Below are 15,653 nucleotides of genomic sequence, written 5' to 3' on the forward strand. Positions count from 1 at the left end.
TTTAACTAAAATGATGGTTTTTAATGGGAACCAGAGATATGGTTACAATTACATAGTCGGACACAAAAAACCCGTGGGTGATCAGGAGTTGCAAGGTTACAAAATAATGAGAGTAACACTGGGTATAGAAGAAAAGCTGTTCCAGAACCTCAGTAGCCAGGCTAATATGGCCTCTCCCTGCGATCCTGTCTGTGGTCACCCCTGCAAGAAAGAATTATCCATTAAGGTTTGAATTACCAACCTCTCCACCCACCCCACTCCCAAAACCCTAGCCCAAGAAATGTCTCATCTCTGAGTATACATAAATATGAATCTACAGATTCATTTAAGATATTTTCCTTCCCTCCTTCCCTACCCACTATAGTTACAATCTCAACTTCCAATACAGCCCTCAAAATGAAACTTTCTCAACAAAAGCCTGGTATCCCAGGACCTGTTCTATTACTCTTATTTCAGTTTAGAGTCCTACTTACCTGGAGTCCATCTTGCCAGGGCCAAAGCCACCTCTGTCTCCACCACCCCGGCCCCCTCGGAAGCCCCCACGGTCCCCGCCTCGGCCTCGGTAGCCACCTCGATCATAGCCTCCTCTGCCACCACGACGATCATCTCCATAGCTACCTCCTATGACGAAAAAAAATATCATAGTCTCATAATCCCTACCTTCCCTCTAGCCTTCCTGCTTAAAATTAAGGGCTTTTTGATCTCAAATCTTTTTTACCAGCTCTGACTCTTCCTTACCCATATGAGAGCCTCCTGGTCCCCCTCCTGGGCCATCTGGTTTAGGGGCCTTACACTGGTTGCATTCATTCCTCCAAGAGAAGTTCATGTTCTCACATGTACTGAGGAAAAGTAAAACAATTAGTTTGTAGAGGTGGGATGTAGGCAAGACCTAGAATTAGGAAAAGACTCCGGTGACCTCACAGACAGTGACAAAACTGAGGCCTGAGGCCTCAGGCAAAAGGCTTCCCAGGTGCAGAGCCAGGAACAAAAACTGCAAATTGGTGAACCCAATTCCAATACTTTTCCCACTATAGTGACCTCACTTAGGAGGTAAGCTCTCGGCCATATCTGTCCCCATCAGTATGGCCTTAGCATTTATTAGTTTGGAAAACACACAACCCTACCACAACAAAGGACACACAAATAAGACTGAGAAAAAAATATTAAGTTTTTTACTCACGGATTAGGACACTTCCAGTCCCCAGCTCGCTGCTGCCCTCCACCACCACCACCTCCACTGGGGAATCCTCCCCGGCCACTGCCACCACTGCCACCACCTCCATAGCCTCCACGGCCCATGGGTCCTAGTATAGACACAAGTTAATAGGTTTAGTCCCTTTCCAAGTTTGGTTAACCTAACCTTTTCTAGGTAAATCCTCACCATCCTCCCTCCCCTCTCTCTCTTCCCATCACCTCTTTATACTAGCATCAGGAAATAGCTCCTCAGCTCACCTCCTCGCCCTCGGCCTCCACGACCATTGCCACCACCCCGATTGAAATCTGCTCGCCGAGTAGCAAATGAGACCTTGATAGGATTCCCAGAAAATTCTTTACCTAATGAAATAAAGAAGGTATAAAAAAGAGACTTTTTATTGAGACCTGCGGGTCCAAAAGTATTCTTGGTATAATCAACAAGACTCTTCCTTCCTGAAAAAAGTTTATAATGTAATGAGACGTAAGCAAAAATGAAGATTATTTAAGTAGCAAATAAAGTGTTGGAAGACTGAAAGTACAGCCTGTTTCCCAAGGCTTGTTTGTCCTACCTCCCACCCCCATACATACCATCAAACCAGTCAATAGCTGCTTTAGCAGAAGGTGGGTCATCAAATGATACCGTTGCCTCTCCCTTCAGCTTGCCTGTTTCCCTGTCTGTGTACAGATTAATCATGGGCTGTCCTGTTTTCTTATTTGTCTGAAGAAAGCAACATGAGATAATATCAGGCTTACAGGACAGGTATAGAGTACTACCTACCCTCCAATCTTCCTCCTCCAGAAACTAAGGCTTTATAACCACTTCAGCTCCTCTCTTCCCAGTTACTATTTCCTATCTCACATGTAACTTGAAAGCCAATGCCTGTATTCTCTCACATCATATTAAAACATAAAACTAAAGATTATAGGCTGTAAATTCAAAGTTTAGGACATTCCTTTCTTTTATCAATTGTGCCTTTTTGTTACATGATTTTAGAAAATAACATCTAATGTTCTTTACTTAACAAATTAAGCTGACAACCATCCAAAAGTCTGCAACACTGACAGAAAACATCCATTCTGCTCCACAAGTACCTTAATAATACCAATCTGCTTAAAGTAATCAGCCACAGACTCAATTGTAACATTCTCGCCCAGGCCTTGTACGAAGATGGTGTTGTTGTCTGAATTATCCTGTTCTGCTTGTGGAATGCAGAAAAAAAATGTAAATTAAAGAGAGAAAACAAGCAAAGGTAACACAAATCAGTGACTCAATCTAACTTTAAAGAGAACACCTACCTGACAATAAGCCTTCAAAATTACTGAGAAAACTATCAGTTACTGATATACACTCATGTATAAATCACCACTAACTATACCTAAACTTCCTTCATTTTCCTTATCTAATCTTGCTTTTTTTCAGATTCTTTCAAGTTTCAAAGAACATTCAGAAAGTCTTGATATCACACTTGAGACATTTTTTCATGCCACCTCTGGATTCACTCACCAGAGTCATGACGTGATCCTTGGTCCCGAGGGCCTTAAGTGACATGGGGGAACAAAAAAAAAACAAAAAACAAAAAACAAAAAACAAGGAAAGGAGTCGTTAGTCAATAGGTGGAGACAGACAAAGAAAAAAAAATTAACACCAAATCCAAACTCTTGCAAAATATCAGGTACGTCCTCACAGCCTCACTTTAAACCCTGTCCAGAATTGCCCGCCCAGAGAAAATCCTAGGCTTGGCTGGGTAAAACGACACAGGACCCTTTCCTTAATATCTGTATTTAACTTGAGTCCCCACAGGGACAACTCCACACTTCTGAAAATGCTGCCTCTTCCAGCTCAGGCAGGGAAATGTCCTCAGCACAGATTGGAGGTATTGGGGGGAGGGGCAGACAGGCAGGAGGGAGACCCATTGAAGTTAATAAACCAAATCAGCATGGCCCTGTTCTCTCACCCCAGAGAGAAATGGGCCTACCACCAGCACTGTGATATGCATCCATCCAGTTTCTCCAGACTTTAACACCAAAAACACTTATTCCTTATGAAACAATTTTTAATTTCATCTTTAGAAACCATTCTTTAAACCATGTTGTTTCCCAAAATCACATGAAAATAAAAATACATACATAACTATTATATTTTTAAAGCACATCCCAGGGAACAGACCAGAAATCTTATTTCCATAATGCAGCCTCTCTTTTTTTTTTTTCCCAGAGACCATCTTTGACCAGTTTCTCTGAATTCACCATATATAAATATTGTACCCACATTAAATGACACCTAAATCATGAACCCAGGCCTTTGGCTTTATATGGTGAGACAAATCAAGAAACCTTTTGTTAACCAAACCAGAAAAGTTCCAGCTTACTGGGAGACTTCTCGAATTTGCCATTTCCCATGAATTGTTTGTGTCGTTTTAAGACCTGGTTATTTCCCATGAGCCACTCATGCTCCCAACTTTTCTTGTAATTCACATCTTCCTTCCCACAGCTAATTTCTATTTGCCCATCTGAGTAGAATTGAACTGACACCATTCAATATTTTATACATATATGTATGTGTGTGTATATATACGTATACATATACACAAACACATACACCAACTTCACCATCCTCAGAGCAGGGCAATTATTTCGCATCCCTCTTCCAGAATTAAAATATTTGGAAATTCTTACACACACACACACACACACACACACACACACACACACTAGCCTTGAACACTTTCAAAAAGGATCCTAAAGCAAAGCTAGTATGTGTTCCAGCACACACTCCAGTTTTTCATAACAGTGGTCACTTAGTGCCAGGTGTGGCAACACTCCTGTCAGGCCTACTGAACACCTGATTAACCTGGGTCAAACCAATTTGGTACAAGCAGACTGCTGAGTCTTACCCCTGCCTGCCACCAGGTTAGCACCCATCTGGCAGCAGGTGGCATCCTACCCCACCCCTTTCTAGAGGTGGTTCTGGACACTTCAAAACCTTTGACACTTAAAACACGCTAAGACATCTGCAAATGAACAATCAGACAAAGCATTGCTGGGAGTTGGGAATTTTGGAAACTCTGTTCACTTACCACCAAATTTATTGAAGCCACCACGGTCACTTCCGCTGGAGAAGACAAGTTAGAAGAAAGGACATGAAGCTTCCAACAGCTACAAAAGGGCGGGTTTTTTGTTTGTTTGTTTGTTTTTGTTTAATATTCCCCAAACAAGGGTATGTGCTTTGGGAAAAAGATACAAGTGGATACTAAAATACATTCCCCTTCCTGACCACCCCTTGTCTGACCTTTGAGCATGTCACACACACGTGTGCAATTTCTCAGACACAGTTTTTAAGAATTTCGCTTTAAAAGGTTATGTATCTATTTCCTCTGGAAAAAAAATGACCCATTTTCCTTGGTTGTTCTTCCGATGGAGATGTTTTTTCCTCTTGTCGCAAGTGGTTGACAACCCAGTAGTTGGTTTAAAAACCCTACCCCCAATTTACCCAGAAGACATTTCACACCAGGCTGGGGTAGCCCTGAACACATTTTTGTGGTTTTTGCTTTGAAAGCAGCAAGCAGACCCAACCCCATTCCATAAAAAGTCAAAACCAAAGGCAATTTCCCCTTAAAGCGAGACAAACTTAGCTAAACCCTATCCTAACTACTGAGCTGTTTTTGATCTCTCCCAACCCCCGGGGTCACCCCTTCTACACTGCGAGAAGAGCGGAGTATTTTGCAATGTCACCTTTCATACCTGTGGCACATAAAATGCAGAGCAAGTTAACAGTCACATAACAATTGTTTTTCTTTTTAAAGTTTTGCATTAAACACACGCACAGAAGAGTTTTCCTCATTTTTGTACGGTTTTTGAGATTGCCCCCACCCACCTCTGAATACTTACCATATATAAACCCTCATTTGAATAAACTACTTTTTCCAAAAAAAGGAACACACTGACATTCCTCCCCTTTTCAAGGGAGACAGAGTAAGGTCCTTCAAATCATATTTACCAACAGATTTGATAACTGCTTTAACATCAAATCTAAGGTTTTACTTCAACTTCAACTGAAAAGGGAGAAAAGGTCCAGTTGGACAAGTAACCAGAAGGGACAGTGGAACAAATGGGTGGGATACCACTGTCGAACATATTTTGTCCAAAAAGTCTACACATTTCAGATAGCCCCAAAAAGCAACTCACAAACAAAATCATCACTGTTGTCAAATTACCGCAAATCAACCTGGCAGATTCAAATGACTACAGAATACAGAAAGAGTAGCCAATTCCTGGAAGCTAAAGTCAGGTTAACCATTGACAACTCCCTTAGAGATTCACAGGGGAATGCAAGTTAAGTTTCCCTATTACCAGGAAGAGTGGGGATCATCAGTTTCCTTTGCAGAGAAAGAAGCTTTTACTTCCATGTTTCTTGCCTAGAATATCAATGACTCCATACATACACATATTTTTCCTTTTCCTTTGGAAATAGAAGTGTCAATACTCAAATCTCTATTCAGAGGTTTAGGTGGGGATTCAGGCTCCCCAGTTCTCACAAAAATAAAATGGGGATGTAGAAAGAAACAGTCAATGCCCCCAAATCAAAGTCCTCACAAATCCCTAAATAAGACTAACCATTCCCTAAGAGACTGGGCGTCAACAGAGATTCATGCAACCCACCACACTTCCCCACTGATATTACTCCCTGGCTCACAAAAATACCTACCCCATGCCGCCTCTGCCTCCACGGCCACCTCCGCGACCTCTGGGTTCATAGCCACCACTGCTGCGGTTGTAACCACCACCACCGCCCCGGCCGCGGCCCCCTCGGTCCTGCTGGCCTCCCCCGTAGCCACTGCTGCCACCACCACTCTGGTCCGGATTGCCATAGCCGCCACCACTGCTGCCTCCACTCATTGGGGATTGATCTTGACCGTAGTTACCTGTAAGAAAAGACACTTTAGGAGCGGGGAAAAAAAATGTTGAAGTGGCATGGAACAATTGAACTACATCGAAAAATAAATGAATAGAAATAAAAGAACAGAACAAAAATATCAAGGTTTTTAAGAACCCCATTAGAATAAGAGCCAAGCAGAATATAAATAAATCCTTACCAAAAATAGGTATGAGAGAAAACTGAAGACACTTTCTCACCTCCACCACCCCCTCCGCCACCTCCACCGCTACTGTTGTACTGGTTCTGCTGTCCATAGCCCTGAGGAGGATTATAGGAGCTTTGCTGCTGTCCATAGCTTTGCTGCTGTCCACCATAGCCAGACTGCTGACCATAACTCCCACCCTGGGGCTGCCCATAGTTGCTGCTGCTCTGAGGACCGCTACCATAACTAAAGAAAAGAAGAAAGAATCATAATGCTGGCATGTTCAAAACTTACTTTTAGTACATACATCCTATTCTCTGAACTCTTAACCAAACAAAGATTACCCGCCCCCCACTATTTCTCATATGTGCTCCTGTTGCTGGTCATAATATAATTCCTTATCAAGTCACCCCTAATCTTTCAGGCCTCCCCCACCACAACTCCTTACCTTCCCGAGGTGCTGCTAGGGGCTGGCTGCTGGCCATAGCCAGGGTAGGAGGACTGCTGCCCATAAGAAGATTGAGAACTCTGGCTGCCATAGCCACCTGCTGAGCCATATCCCTGGGGAGCTGGCTGAGTGTTATAGCCTGCTACAAGGAAAATAGAAAGGAAGTCACAAAAACTATGAAAAAAAAGCAGGAAATGAGTTGGAAAACAACATTACTTATTACCTAATGCTACCCATACCTGAAATGCCAGCCTCTTAGAAGCTGCTTGGAAATTCTGTAACTCATAGCAAACCAAAGAAGTTACCCTTCTCTTCTACACTAAGGCTGATGTTCCAACTTCAGAATTCCAATTTCCTCCCACCCATCCCAAAGTCAGTCTCTCCAGGACCACCACTAACCACAGCCCAGAGACCACTATTCATTAACAGTATTTAAACCTGTTCCGTATGTCTGCAGGTGCCAAGGAGGATAATCCATTCTGTACATTTCAGGATATTGGGGCAAATTCTACCTTTCTGTGTACCACATTACATATCATAGCCTGACTTCAAACATCTTGTAAATCATTTTCTCCCTGTATGTATTAAATGCCTGAAACTTTCTCCCTTTAGTGAGTAATTTCCCTCACATTTCGCTTTCATGCTGAGGGAAATTGGGTTAAGTGCAGCATAAACAGTAAAGTAAAAAGTCAAAGAAAATAAAAAAAAAAACAATTAGAAACCAATAAGCATTTTTGTTTGAAAGAACTCAAGACTCCAAGGAGCTTTAAGGGTTATAGACTGAATGAGGGGGAGAAAAAAACATGCGTTTCAACATTCAGCACTGCTTAGGTTTAAGAAAAGCAATAACATTCAGAAAGTGAAAGAGGCAGTGTGACACACTAAAAGAAACTCACTGTTCTGGGTCTGTCCATAAGAACCATAGCTGCTCTGGCCATAGCCAGAAGTGTCCGCTGACTGGCTGTAACCACTGTAACTCTGCTGTCCATAGGGCTGACTGCTCTGCTGGGAATAGCCCTGTCCAGGCTGGGTGGGGTAAGCCCCATAGCTGGAAAAAAGAAAACCAGTGCAATCAGGAAAAACTACCTTAGCAACCCTTGCCCTCTACAAACTCTGGAAGCCCCAAATGGACACTCACCTTTGGGTTGCTTGTTGGGTATAGTCTGCAAAAGAAAAACACAATTACGTCACCTTCCTAAAAGAGTAGGACGAACACATGCACACACACAAGCAAATTTCTACACAGACCAAGGGGCCATAAGTATTGGAAAAACCAAGAGTCTTGGTGGATAGCCACAATTTTCCATAAATTCAACTGATATGAGAAACAAATTTACACACACCTCGTTTTCATACCAACTCTATGAGGAAGGTATCACCATGAGCCAAGGTACACGCTAAAATCAGAGGTATTTAAGTGGGGTGGGTTTTGCTGGAGGCAGGAGGCAGCAATATTTGGGATGTGGCCTCCTCCACTGTCAACCAAACAATGTCTCCAAAGAGGCCAATCTTCGCCCTTTGCCCAATCTTGGAGACCAGAAAAGTGGACTTTTAGTGCATCGAAGTGCTGGCCTCAAGAGGCAAGTCAAATGGTACTCAAGACTCCAGCCCTGCGTCTCCACATGAATCCGTTTTCTTGTCACTGTGCCTTCCCCAGAGTTGTGGGGAGACTCGGCGAACCAAAAGCAGTGAAAGCGCTTTTAAAATACCACAGTGAAAACACACTAGCCATATCAACTCCTCTCCTCCATAACTGTAAAGGAGGCGCTTCCCCCGCAGAAAAGGGCAAAAGGTCCGGGAGAGGGTGTGGCCTAGGGCGGCTGCTCCTTTCGGTTCTCGCCTAAGAGGATATTTAGGAAAGAAAACGCTCGGGCCCGGTCCCCAAATCCTTTGAACGACCCCCAAGGATCTCCCATTACCACCATTAAGCAGGCGCGCGGCCCCGATCCCGAGCCCCGGTCCCCGGCCGCGTGGCAACCGAGGCGGGAATAGGGCAGTTTCGCCCCGTCCCGAGGGACGAAGCGGGAGTGGAGGGGGTGAGGCCTACACCGGACGCACACCGCGGAGTCTCCGGGCGAGGGTCTCGCGACAAAAAGCAGGACCAACACGAGGTGGGAGGGGGTTCGCACCGCGAGAAAGGGGGGTGGGGCCAGCAGAGCGCGTGCGCTCAAGGAGTGCCCGGATGCAGCACTGCGACAAAGCGGGCCTGAACGCAGGGCTGGAAACCGGGGACGGGGGGAAAGGCTACGAGGACCGAACATTTCCATCCGTGCCTCACGTTGCAAATCACCAAGAAGCGTGCCTCCTACACCTCACCTCAAAAAAAGGGACTGCGAAGGAAAGACCTCCCAACCCCGTGAGAGGCTTCAGAAGAGTGAAAACAAGATGGCGACATCGGCCTCCCCCTTCCACCCTTCTCAGCGGCTTCCCGCCACAGTAGTACGAGAAGATCGTACCAGTACGATCGCCGCCCGAGTCCCACCGAAAAACAAAAACCTAGCAGGGCTCGCGCCCTTACATACCGTTTGAGGCCATGTCGGCGCACGCGCGCAAAGGCCGACGCAAAAAAAAAAAGAGCTTCCAAAACCGCAGAGCACCGACGCCTCGAGGACTGAACGCTCGCGCGGCTTGCGTCGAGGTTTATGTACGCCTCCCCGCCTACGTACCGCGGAGGACTGTTCCAAATGCGGAAGTAAAGGGGGAAGTACCGCCAGACTCCTTCCACTCTTGGGAGCGTAAGAGCCCGACATAAGGGAAGCATATTAACTAAGAATCTTCAAGTAATATAATCATGTTTTTTCTAACGAACTCCTATTTTCTCTGCAGCACGAGCCCACCTTCACCCCTAAAACAGCATAATGGTACGGCCTAATTAACCTCGGGGCGGGGCGAGGGGCCCAGGGCGTCAGGCGACTGAACTGTAGTCAAAGCCTGGAGTTCCGGGGTGGAACCGAAATTCCAAGGGCCCACAGGTTTCGTTGGGCCCCGCTTTAACTCAGGATAATGAGCTCTTGCGCTCCATTGCCCTTCCACTATAGAAGATGCATCATTTCTCCGGCATCAACCTCCTTCTCTTGCTCTAACGTTTATTTCTCCCCTAACTACACACTTCGACCCTCTCTCTCCCTGCGTCTCGGATTTCACTTAATGATTTAAAGGATTTAGACGTTTCCTTAGTCCTTACCAGGATTTATGGATTGTGACGTTTGACCTGAAAGAAAGCTTGGAGTTTAGTCTGGACCCCTGGATTCTAGACTGATCTAGCACAGATTGCCCACCCAAACCTTCAAGGCTTTGCCCCCGACTAGCCGTGGGACGGGAAAGCCCAGGCCATCTGGACCTCAGTTTAGAGATTACGGGTCTCCCAGTCTTTTATTGATAAAGAGCTACTTTTTATTTTCCTGAAACCCTACCAAGGAACCAATGTGGAGATCCAGTCATAACATAGTTGTATAGCGCCTAAGTGGTCTCAAAATGCACAATAAATAGCTTTTCCATCACAATCTTACGAAGAAAGTAAAGGTATCTACATTTTATAGGTAGAGAGGCCAAGTAGCTTAGGGTCGGGGGGTCCTGATTCAAATCCAGGCCTGTGTGGCTGCAAAACACTTTTTCTTGATTATGTAAACTTTACAGTGTTTTGAAGCCTATTCACTCCCTGTGAGAGCAAGAACAAAAACTGAAATTTAAATTAACCTGCAACTTGCACTATAATCAGCCTTACCTGGAGAAGGAAATTTGAACATTGAATAAAATAAGACAAAAGAGGTTATTTCAAGCACTGTTCTGGGCACCGAGGATGCACTAATGTACAAAACAAATGAAAAAATTTAATAACAGCTAACATTTAATAATAATATTTATATATTAAATATCAAATTTATATATTAAATATAAATAATATTTATATATTAAAGTATCAGGCACTGTTCTGCGTGCTTTGAGTATAACTTGTTTAATCTTATTCTTTACAATAAAAGTTTGATGTGAGGAGTATATTTGATAGATGAGCAAATAGGCACAGAAAGGTCAAAATCTGCCCAGGGCTACACAGAAAGTGGCAAAGTCAGGTTCCAACCCAGGCAGCCTGGCTCAGAGTTCCTGCCCTTAGCCCCTATGCTTCAACAAACATTGCATAAGCACTGCATAATATGTACCAAGCATGGGGCAGACCTGGAGAGAAGGATAAAAAAGATACAGTCCCCCAACCACAAGACCTTATAGCCAGTGGATGAAATGTGGGTAAGACCCACAGACCCCAAAGTATACTTGAATCAAATGTGGCAAGTGCTATAGCGTAGAATCAAGGACTCTGGAAACTCTGCTGGAAAAGCAAGTCAAGCATCCACTGAAGAGGGAAGAGGGGTCACACTGAAGCCAAGCCTTACAGGATAAGTAGGAGTTCACAGAGCAGTGAGAAGAAAAGGTGTAATAGAAGGAATGGCAAAGACAAAGGCATGGGTGAGGAAGGGCACTCATGGAGCAGAGTGGCAGGGACTAACAGGCTCAAATCATAACCTCTGAAAGGTTTCTTCAGGCTTATCTCAGTGTCGCATAACACAGGGTCCTCTCACTTCCCCCTCAAAAGTCTCCTTACATGACATACCTGCACCCTATCCTCCCACCTTTCCCACTATCAATATGTCTCCTTCATTCTCTTCCTCTACTCACCCTATAGATAGCAGTGCTCTCCAAGGTTCTAGCTTCAGTCTTCTTTGCTTCTCCCTTGAGATCCAAGGCCCCAACTATGGCCTGGTATGAAATGCAGCCTGCAGACAACTTCCATGTAGCCTAAATGTTTTTTCTTTCCTTTCATAATTGAGATTTTATTAATTATTTTGAGGATAAGTAAACATATTTCAATCTGTACACAATTCTTAACATATGTACCAAAAACCTAAAAAGTCATATAGCTGTGATTCTTTTCAAAACAAGTTACTCTAGTGACTTTCCAGCTTAAAATTTGGAGGCTAATTTTCCTTAATAGAATATCAAATACCAATATCTTCAAATGTTGACACACTGACTGCTACATCAGAGTCCCACTGACAGTTTAATATCATATATACTACATAATCAAATTTTCAATCTTTCACAGCACATTAACAAAGTTACTAGGAAAACTAGACTACCAGCACTAAAGATGTTACAAAATTCTGACTGGGAGAGCCAAGATCAAGGAGTGGTTTTCTTTTGGAAAGGATTCTACCCAAAACGTAGGAATAAAAGTAATTTAAAATGTTCAAGACATATTAAATGCACAACTGATGCCAAATTGCCATTTAGTATGCTTTGTGTTATAGGAGATAAGAAATACGCCATCTATGGAATGTTAAGCTGACACCCAAGACAATCAAAGCCTTCCACATTCAAAATCCCACTATTTTCTGATTGTACCAAAAAATAAACAACCAGCAAATGATTCTACCTCTTAAAAAAAAACTGATTGTACCAAAAAATAAACAACCAGCAAATGATTCTACCTCTTAAAAAAAAAACATTTACACTTAAAAAAAAAAAAAAAAAAGGATGAGGTGGAATTCCTGTCTTAAACACGTTTCTAGAACTAGCAAAAAACTTGCATTTACAAAATAGTTGATAAAAATATTCCTCTGGGTTGTACAAGTAGAGAGACAAGGACCATTGATTAGACATTGTATATGATATTAATTGGACTTGGCTTCTTTCCTGTTTCCTCAGAGGCTGGACTGTCCTCGCTTTTTAGTTTCTCCGTTTTCTGCAGGTAAACCTTTAGTTTCTTGGTTAGCCACTTTGCTCTCCTTTTCTCTTTTGTTTGCACTTTTTTGTCTGAAGATTTATCCTTTCCTACCGCCTTTTCTGGCTTCATTTCCACTTTTGCAGGAGCAGGCTTAGCTGACAACCTCCCATACCTACTCCTGGGCTCCTCCTTTGCCGCCCCCTGGGCGGAGCTGACCTTGGTTTTGGGCACCACAGCCTTGGAGCGGGCTCCAGCCGGGTGCCTTCTGGCCAGGGCCATGAGACCCTTTGAAAAAGCTGGGCTCATCTTCAGCCATACCACCCTGACCGCGCCAGATCTCGTCTGATCTCGGAAGCTAAGCAGGAACAGAACTGGTTAGTACTTGGATGGGAAAAGCTGGGCTCCTTGGCAGGTGACGCTCCTCCAGTTGCCGGAGCTGCTGGGACCAGTGACACGGGTGGTGGGAGAACCCGCCTACGTGTTGTTTTTAATTTTTTTAACTGGTTGCCAACACTAGAAATAGGACAAAAATCCAAATGTCTGGCTTTTCTTGAAAATTGGAGGCTCTGGCTATCCTGGGCCCAGTTTTCCACAAGGCAAGGGTCAGCTGCAGCAAGAAGATGCTGGGACATGTGCTTACAGTCCACCAGTCTCCTTTACACCCTAATATTTCTCTCATGGAAGCTAGTGTCAATTGCCATTTATATCAAGTGTTTAATGCAGTTTTTCTTAGAGCAGAGTTAAAAGCAATAGAAAATATTTCTTCCATTCAAACATAGGAAAACAAAAGCAGGCCCTAGTTTTCAAGCATCCAGCTGGCCCTTGGAGGCAGTTGGGTCTGTGAACAGTTCCCAGGTTAGGGGGTTCTTAACTTCTTTTTGTGCCAAAGTCTAGTAAAGTCTGTGGACCCCTTCTTAGAATAATATTTTTAAATGTATAAAACAAACTGTACAGATACAGAGGAAACTGATTAAATGGAAACATAGTTATCGAAATATTTCTTAACAATATCTTTTTGATCAAATATACCAAATATAATGACTATCTTAATTTTGAAGTAGAGTAGAATGTAAAAAAAGTTTTAAGATACCTGCAACAACTGCAATGTAACATGAAAATTTCTTTTGGTGACAGAACTCTAGAAACTGCTGTGATTTGTTGCCTATAGATATCATATTGAGAAAAATGCTAAATGTCAATTGGAAGTTAGTGACAATGTGTGTAGTCAGTCCCTCCTTATTCACAGGGGATGCCTTACAAGACTCCCAGTGGATGCCTGAAACCACATATAGTACTGAACCCTACATATCCTATATTTTTTCCTATATACACTGTTAAAAAGAAAACCACAGGCCAAAAATGGCATCACTCATACTAAAGCCCATGCTATAAACCTAGATTTAATACCTGCTCTAATTGCTGTTTCAGCCTCTCCAAGAAACATTACCTTTATCAACCAGTCTGGAATTTTCTGGTCATCGCCAATAAAATAATGTCAAGTGGGCCCTCTCCATCCCCCATCCTCCATAGAAGGAAGAGGGAATCTGCATGATAAAAATATTTCCTTTCTCTCCCCCCCCAAAAAAAAACCAATGCCCTGCCCCAAAATAATTATTTTATTTCTTTTTTAAATTATTTATTATTATTTATGCCTACAGCACCTGATCTTCCTAGGTGGTCTCCCATCCAAGTACTAACCAGGCCCAACCCAGTTTAGCTTCCAAGATGAGACGAGATCGGGCATGTTCAGGGTGGCATGGCCGTAGACTTCCTCTTTCATATTTTAAAATTTTACTGTGACATTGACCAAATCAAAAAAAAAAATTGACTCTTACAGAGCAGTGCAGTGGCAGGTGGTTAAGAGAAAGTTATAGGGTGGGACAGCAGGGTGGTTTCACCTAGGAGGCAATAACATTTTAGTTGAGAGTTTACTGGGTGAACAGGGCATTTATCAACCCAAAAATGGCATGAACAGAGGAAGGGGGAAGGAGCCAGTTTGTCTGAGGGCCTGTCCTGGGTAGGCACTTTGATTGGCACCCTGTCTGTGGGTGGGGGGCAGGAAGAGCAAGTAATGTCCCTCTTATCAGGAGCATTCACTGGGCCTGAGGAATAGTGTGAAGAGATGGAGTGCTGGCTATGGGCCAGACTGCAACATGTCTTTGCGTGAATTAGAGAAAAGTATTCCTTCCTCCAGGCAGGGCCAAAGGCTTGGGGAAAAGAGCAGGAGCTAAATTTCTCTCGGCCCCAATACAGCTCTCAGAGACGACTTTTTCGCAGAACAAAACCCATACCATCCTAAGCCAAGCCTACTTCACATCACTCAAAACAGGAATATACGAAAGTGACCTCTATCTCGTCTGATCTCGGAAGCTAAGCAGGGTTGGGCCTGGTTAGTACTTGGATAGGAGGCCACCTAGGAAGACCGGGTACTGTAGGCAGAAAAATAAAGCAAGTGACCTCTTAGGTCTTTGTGAATATCAAATCTTTCCATTTGCAAATCACCTATACTAGGCTTGGAAGATAGTAGTGTTGATGTAAGAATATCCAAACCTGAAGTAAATGCTGAGACTAACAGTTTACAGGTTCTTTTATGCGTTTGAGATTAAAGAGGAAACATAAGGAATATTACCTGAAGGTGGGAGAAAGCAAGGCAGATATTAGAGTATAGGACAGTTAAACTCTTAAGGGTGGTCGGTCACCTGGGGATTGCTCTCTTCAGGGTAGTATTAGAAGGAAGGGTCTGAAAGGGCACATTTCAAAAGCATGTTAACCTAGATGCACAGAAACAATGGACAAGGATTGCTCAAGGTAAAGATAAATAAGCCCTTTGCTAAAGAAGTTATAGGCCTGGGGCTTTACTAGGAACTAGGACCTGCCCAATTAGGAATTTATAATCAGATAATCCTGTGAGGTAACTTTCCCTAGAACCTTGTTTGGTCCACAATAGGCATGAATAAGTGTCCCTTTCTCTTTCACACATCTTTCAAGATGTACAAGCTTCAAGCAAGAAATATTGTTTTATTATTTCCTTGGGCAGCACCCAGGACAGAAAGTGCCCCAGGGTGGGGGGAGGCACTCAGGTTTTGTGCAGTTGTCATGGTAAACAGAACTAGGAAAGTAAAGAGTGAGCAGATAATTGGGCTCTGCTAAGAAAAAGTCTGCTTGGATCAGCTGGAAAAGGGCCACCAGGTCACTGATTGAGTCTGAATAAGAA

At 43.5% G+C, this 15,653-nt stretch overlaps 1 protein-coding gene and 2 pseudogenes across 2 annotated transcripts; all 3 read right to left on the reverse strand.

Annotated features, from left to right (window-relative positions):
- FUS (FUS RNA binding protein) lies at positions 1 to 9,386 on the reverse strand. 2 transcript variants are annotated; one of them, XM_011378591.2, is made up of 15 exons: positions 9,243 to 9,386; positions 7,859 to 7,883; positions 7,617 to 7,768; positions 6,721 to 6,859; positions 6,328 to 6,518; positions 5,900 to 6,116; positions 4,272 to 4,306; positions 2,699 to 2,731; positions 2,287 to 2,390; positions 1,783 to 1,912; positions 1,453 to 1,554; positions 1,181 to 1,304; positions 739 to 839; positions 474 to 621; positions 1 to 201 (listed from the first exon to the last, which is right to left on the reverse strand). In XM_011378591.2, exons 1-15 carry the CDS (start codon positions 9,253 to 9,255, stop codon positions 162 to 164), a joined length of 1,554 nt encoding a protein of 517 aa, XP_011376893.1. In that variant the 5' UTR covers positions 9,256 to 9,386; the 3' UTR covers positions 1 to 161. The 2 variants fall into 2 exon arrangements, with proteins under 2 accessions (XP_011376893.1, XP_011376892.1); XM_011378590.2 differs by having other exon boundaries at positions 6,721 to 6,862.
- A 2,981-nt stretch (positions 9,387 to 12,367) lies between these two features.
- On the reverse strand, positions 12,368 to 12,718 carry LOC105304591 (annotated as a pseudogene).
- A 1,370-nt stretch (positions 12,719 to 14,088) lies between these two features.
- Positions 14,089 to 14,207, reverse strand: LOC111731013 (annotated as a pseudogene).
- Between the last annotated feature and the right edge of the window lie 1,446 nt (positions 14,208 to 15,653).

The sequence above is a fragment of the Pteropus vampyrus genome, unplaced genomic scaffold (assembly GCF_000151845.1).
Source record: "Pteropus vampyrus isolate Shadow unplaced genomic scaffold, Pvam_2.0 Scaffold347, whole genome shotgun sequence".
Classification (NCBI taxonomy): Eukaryota; Metazoa; Chordata; class Mammalia; order Chiroptera; family Pteropodidae; genus Pteropus; species Pteropus vampyrus.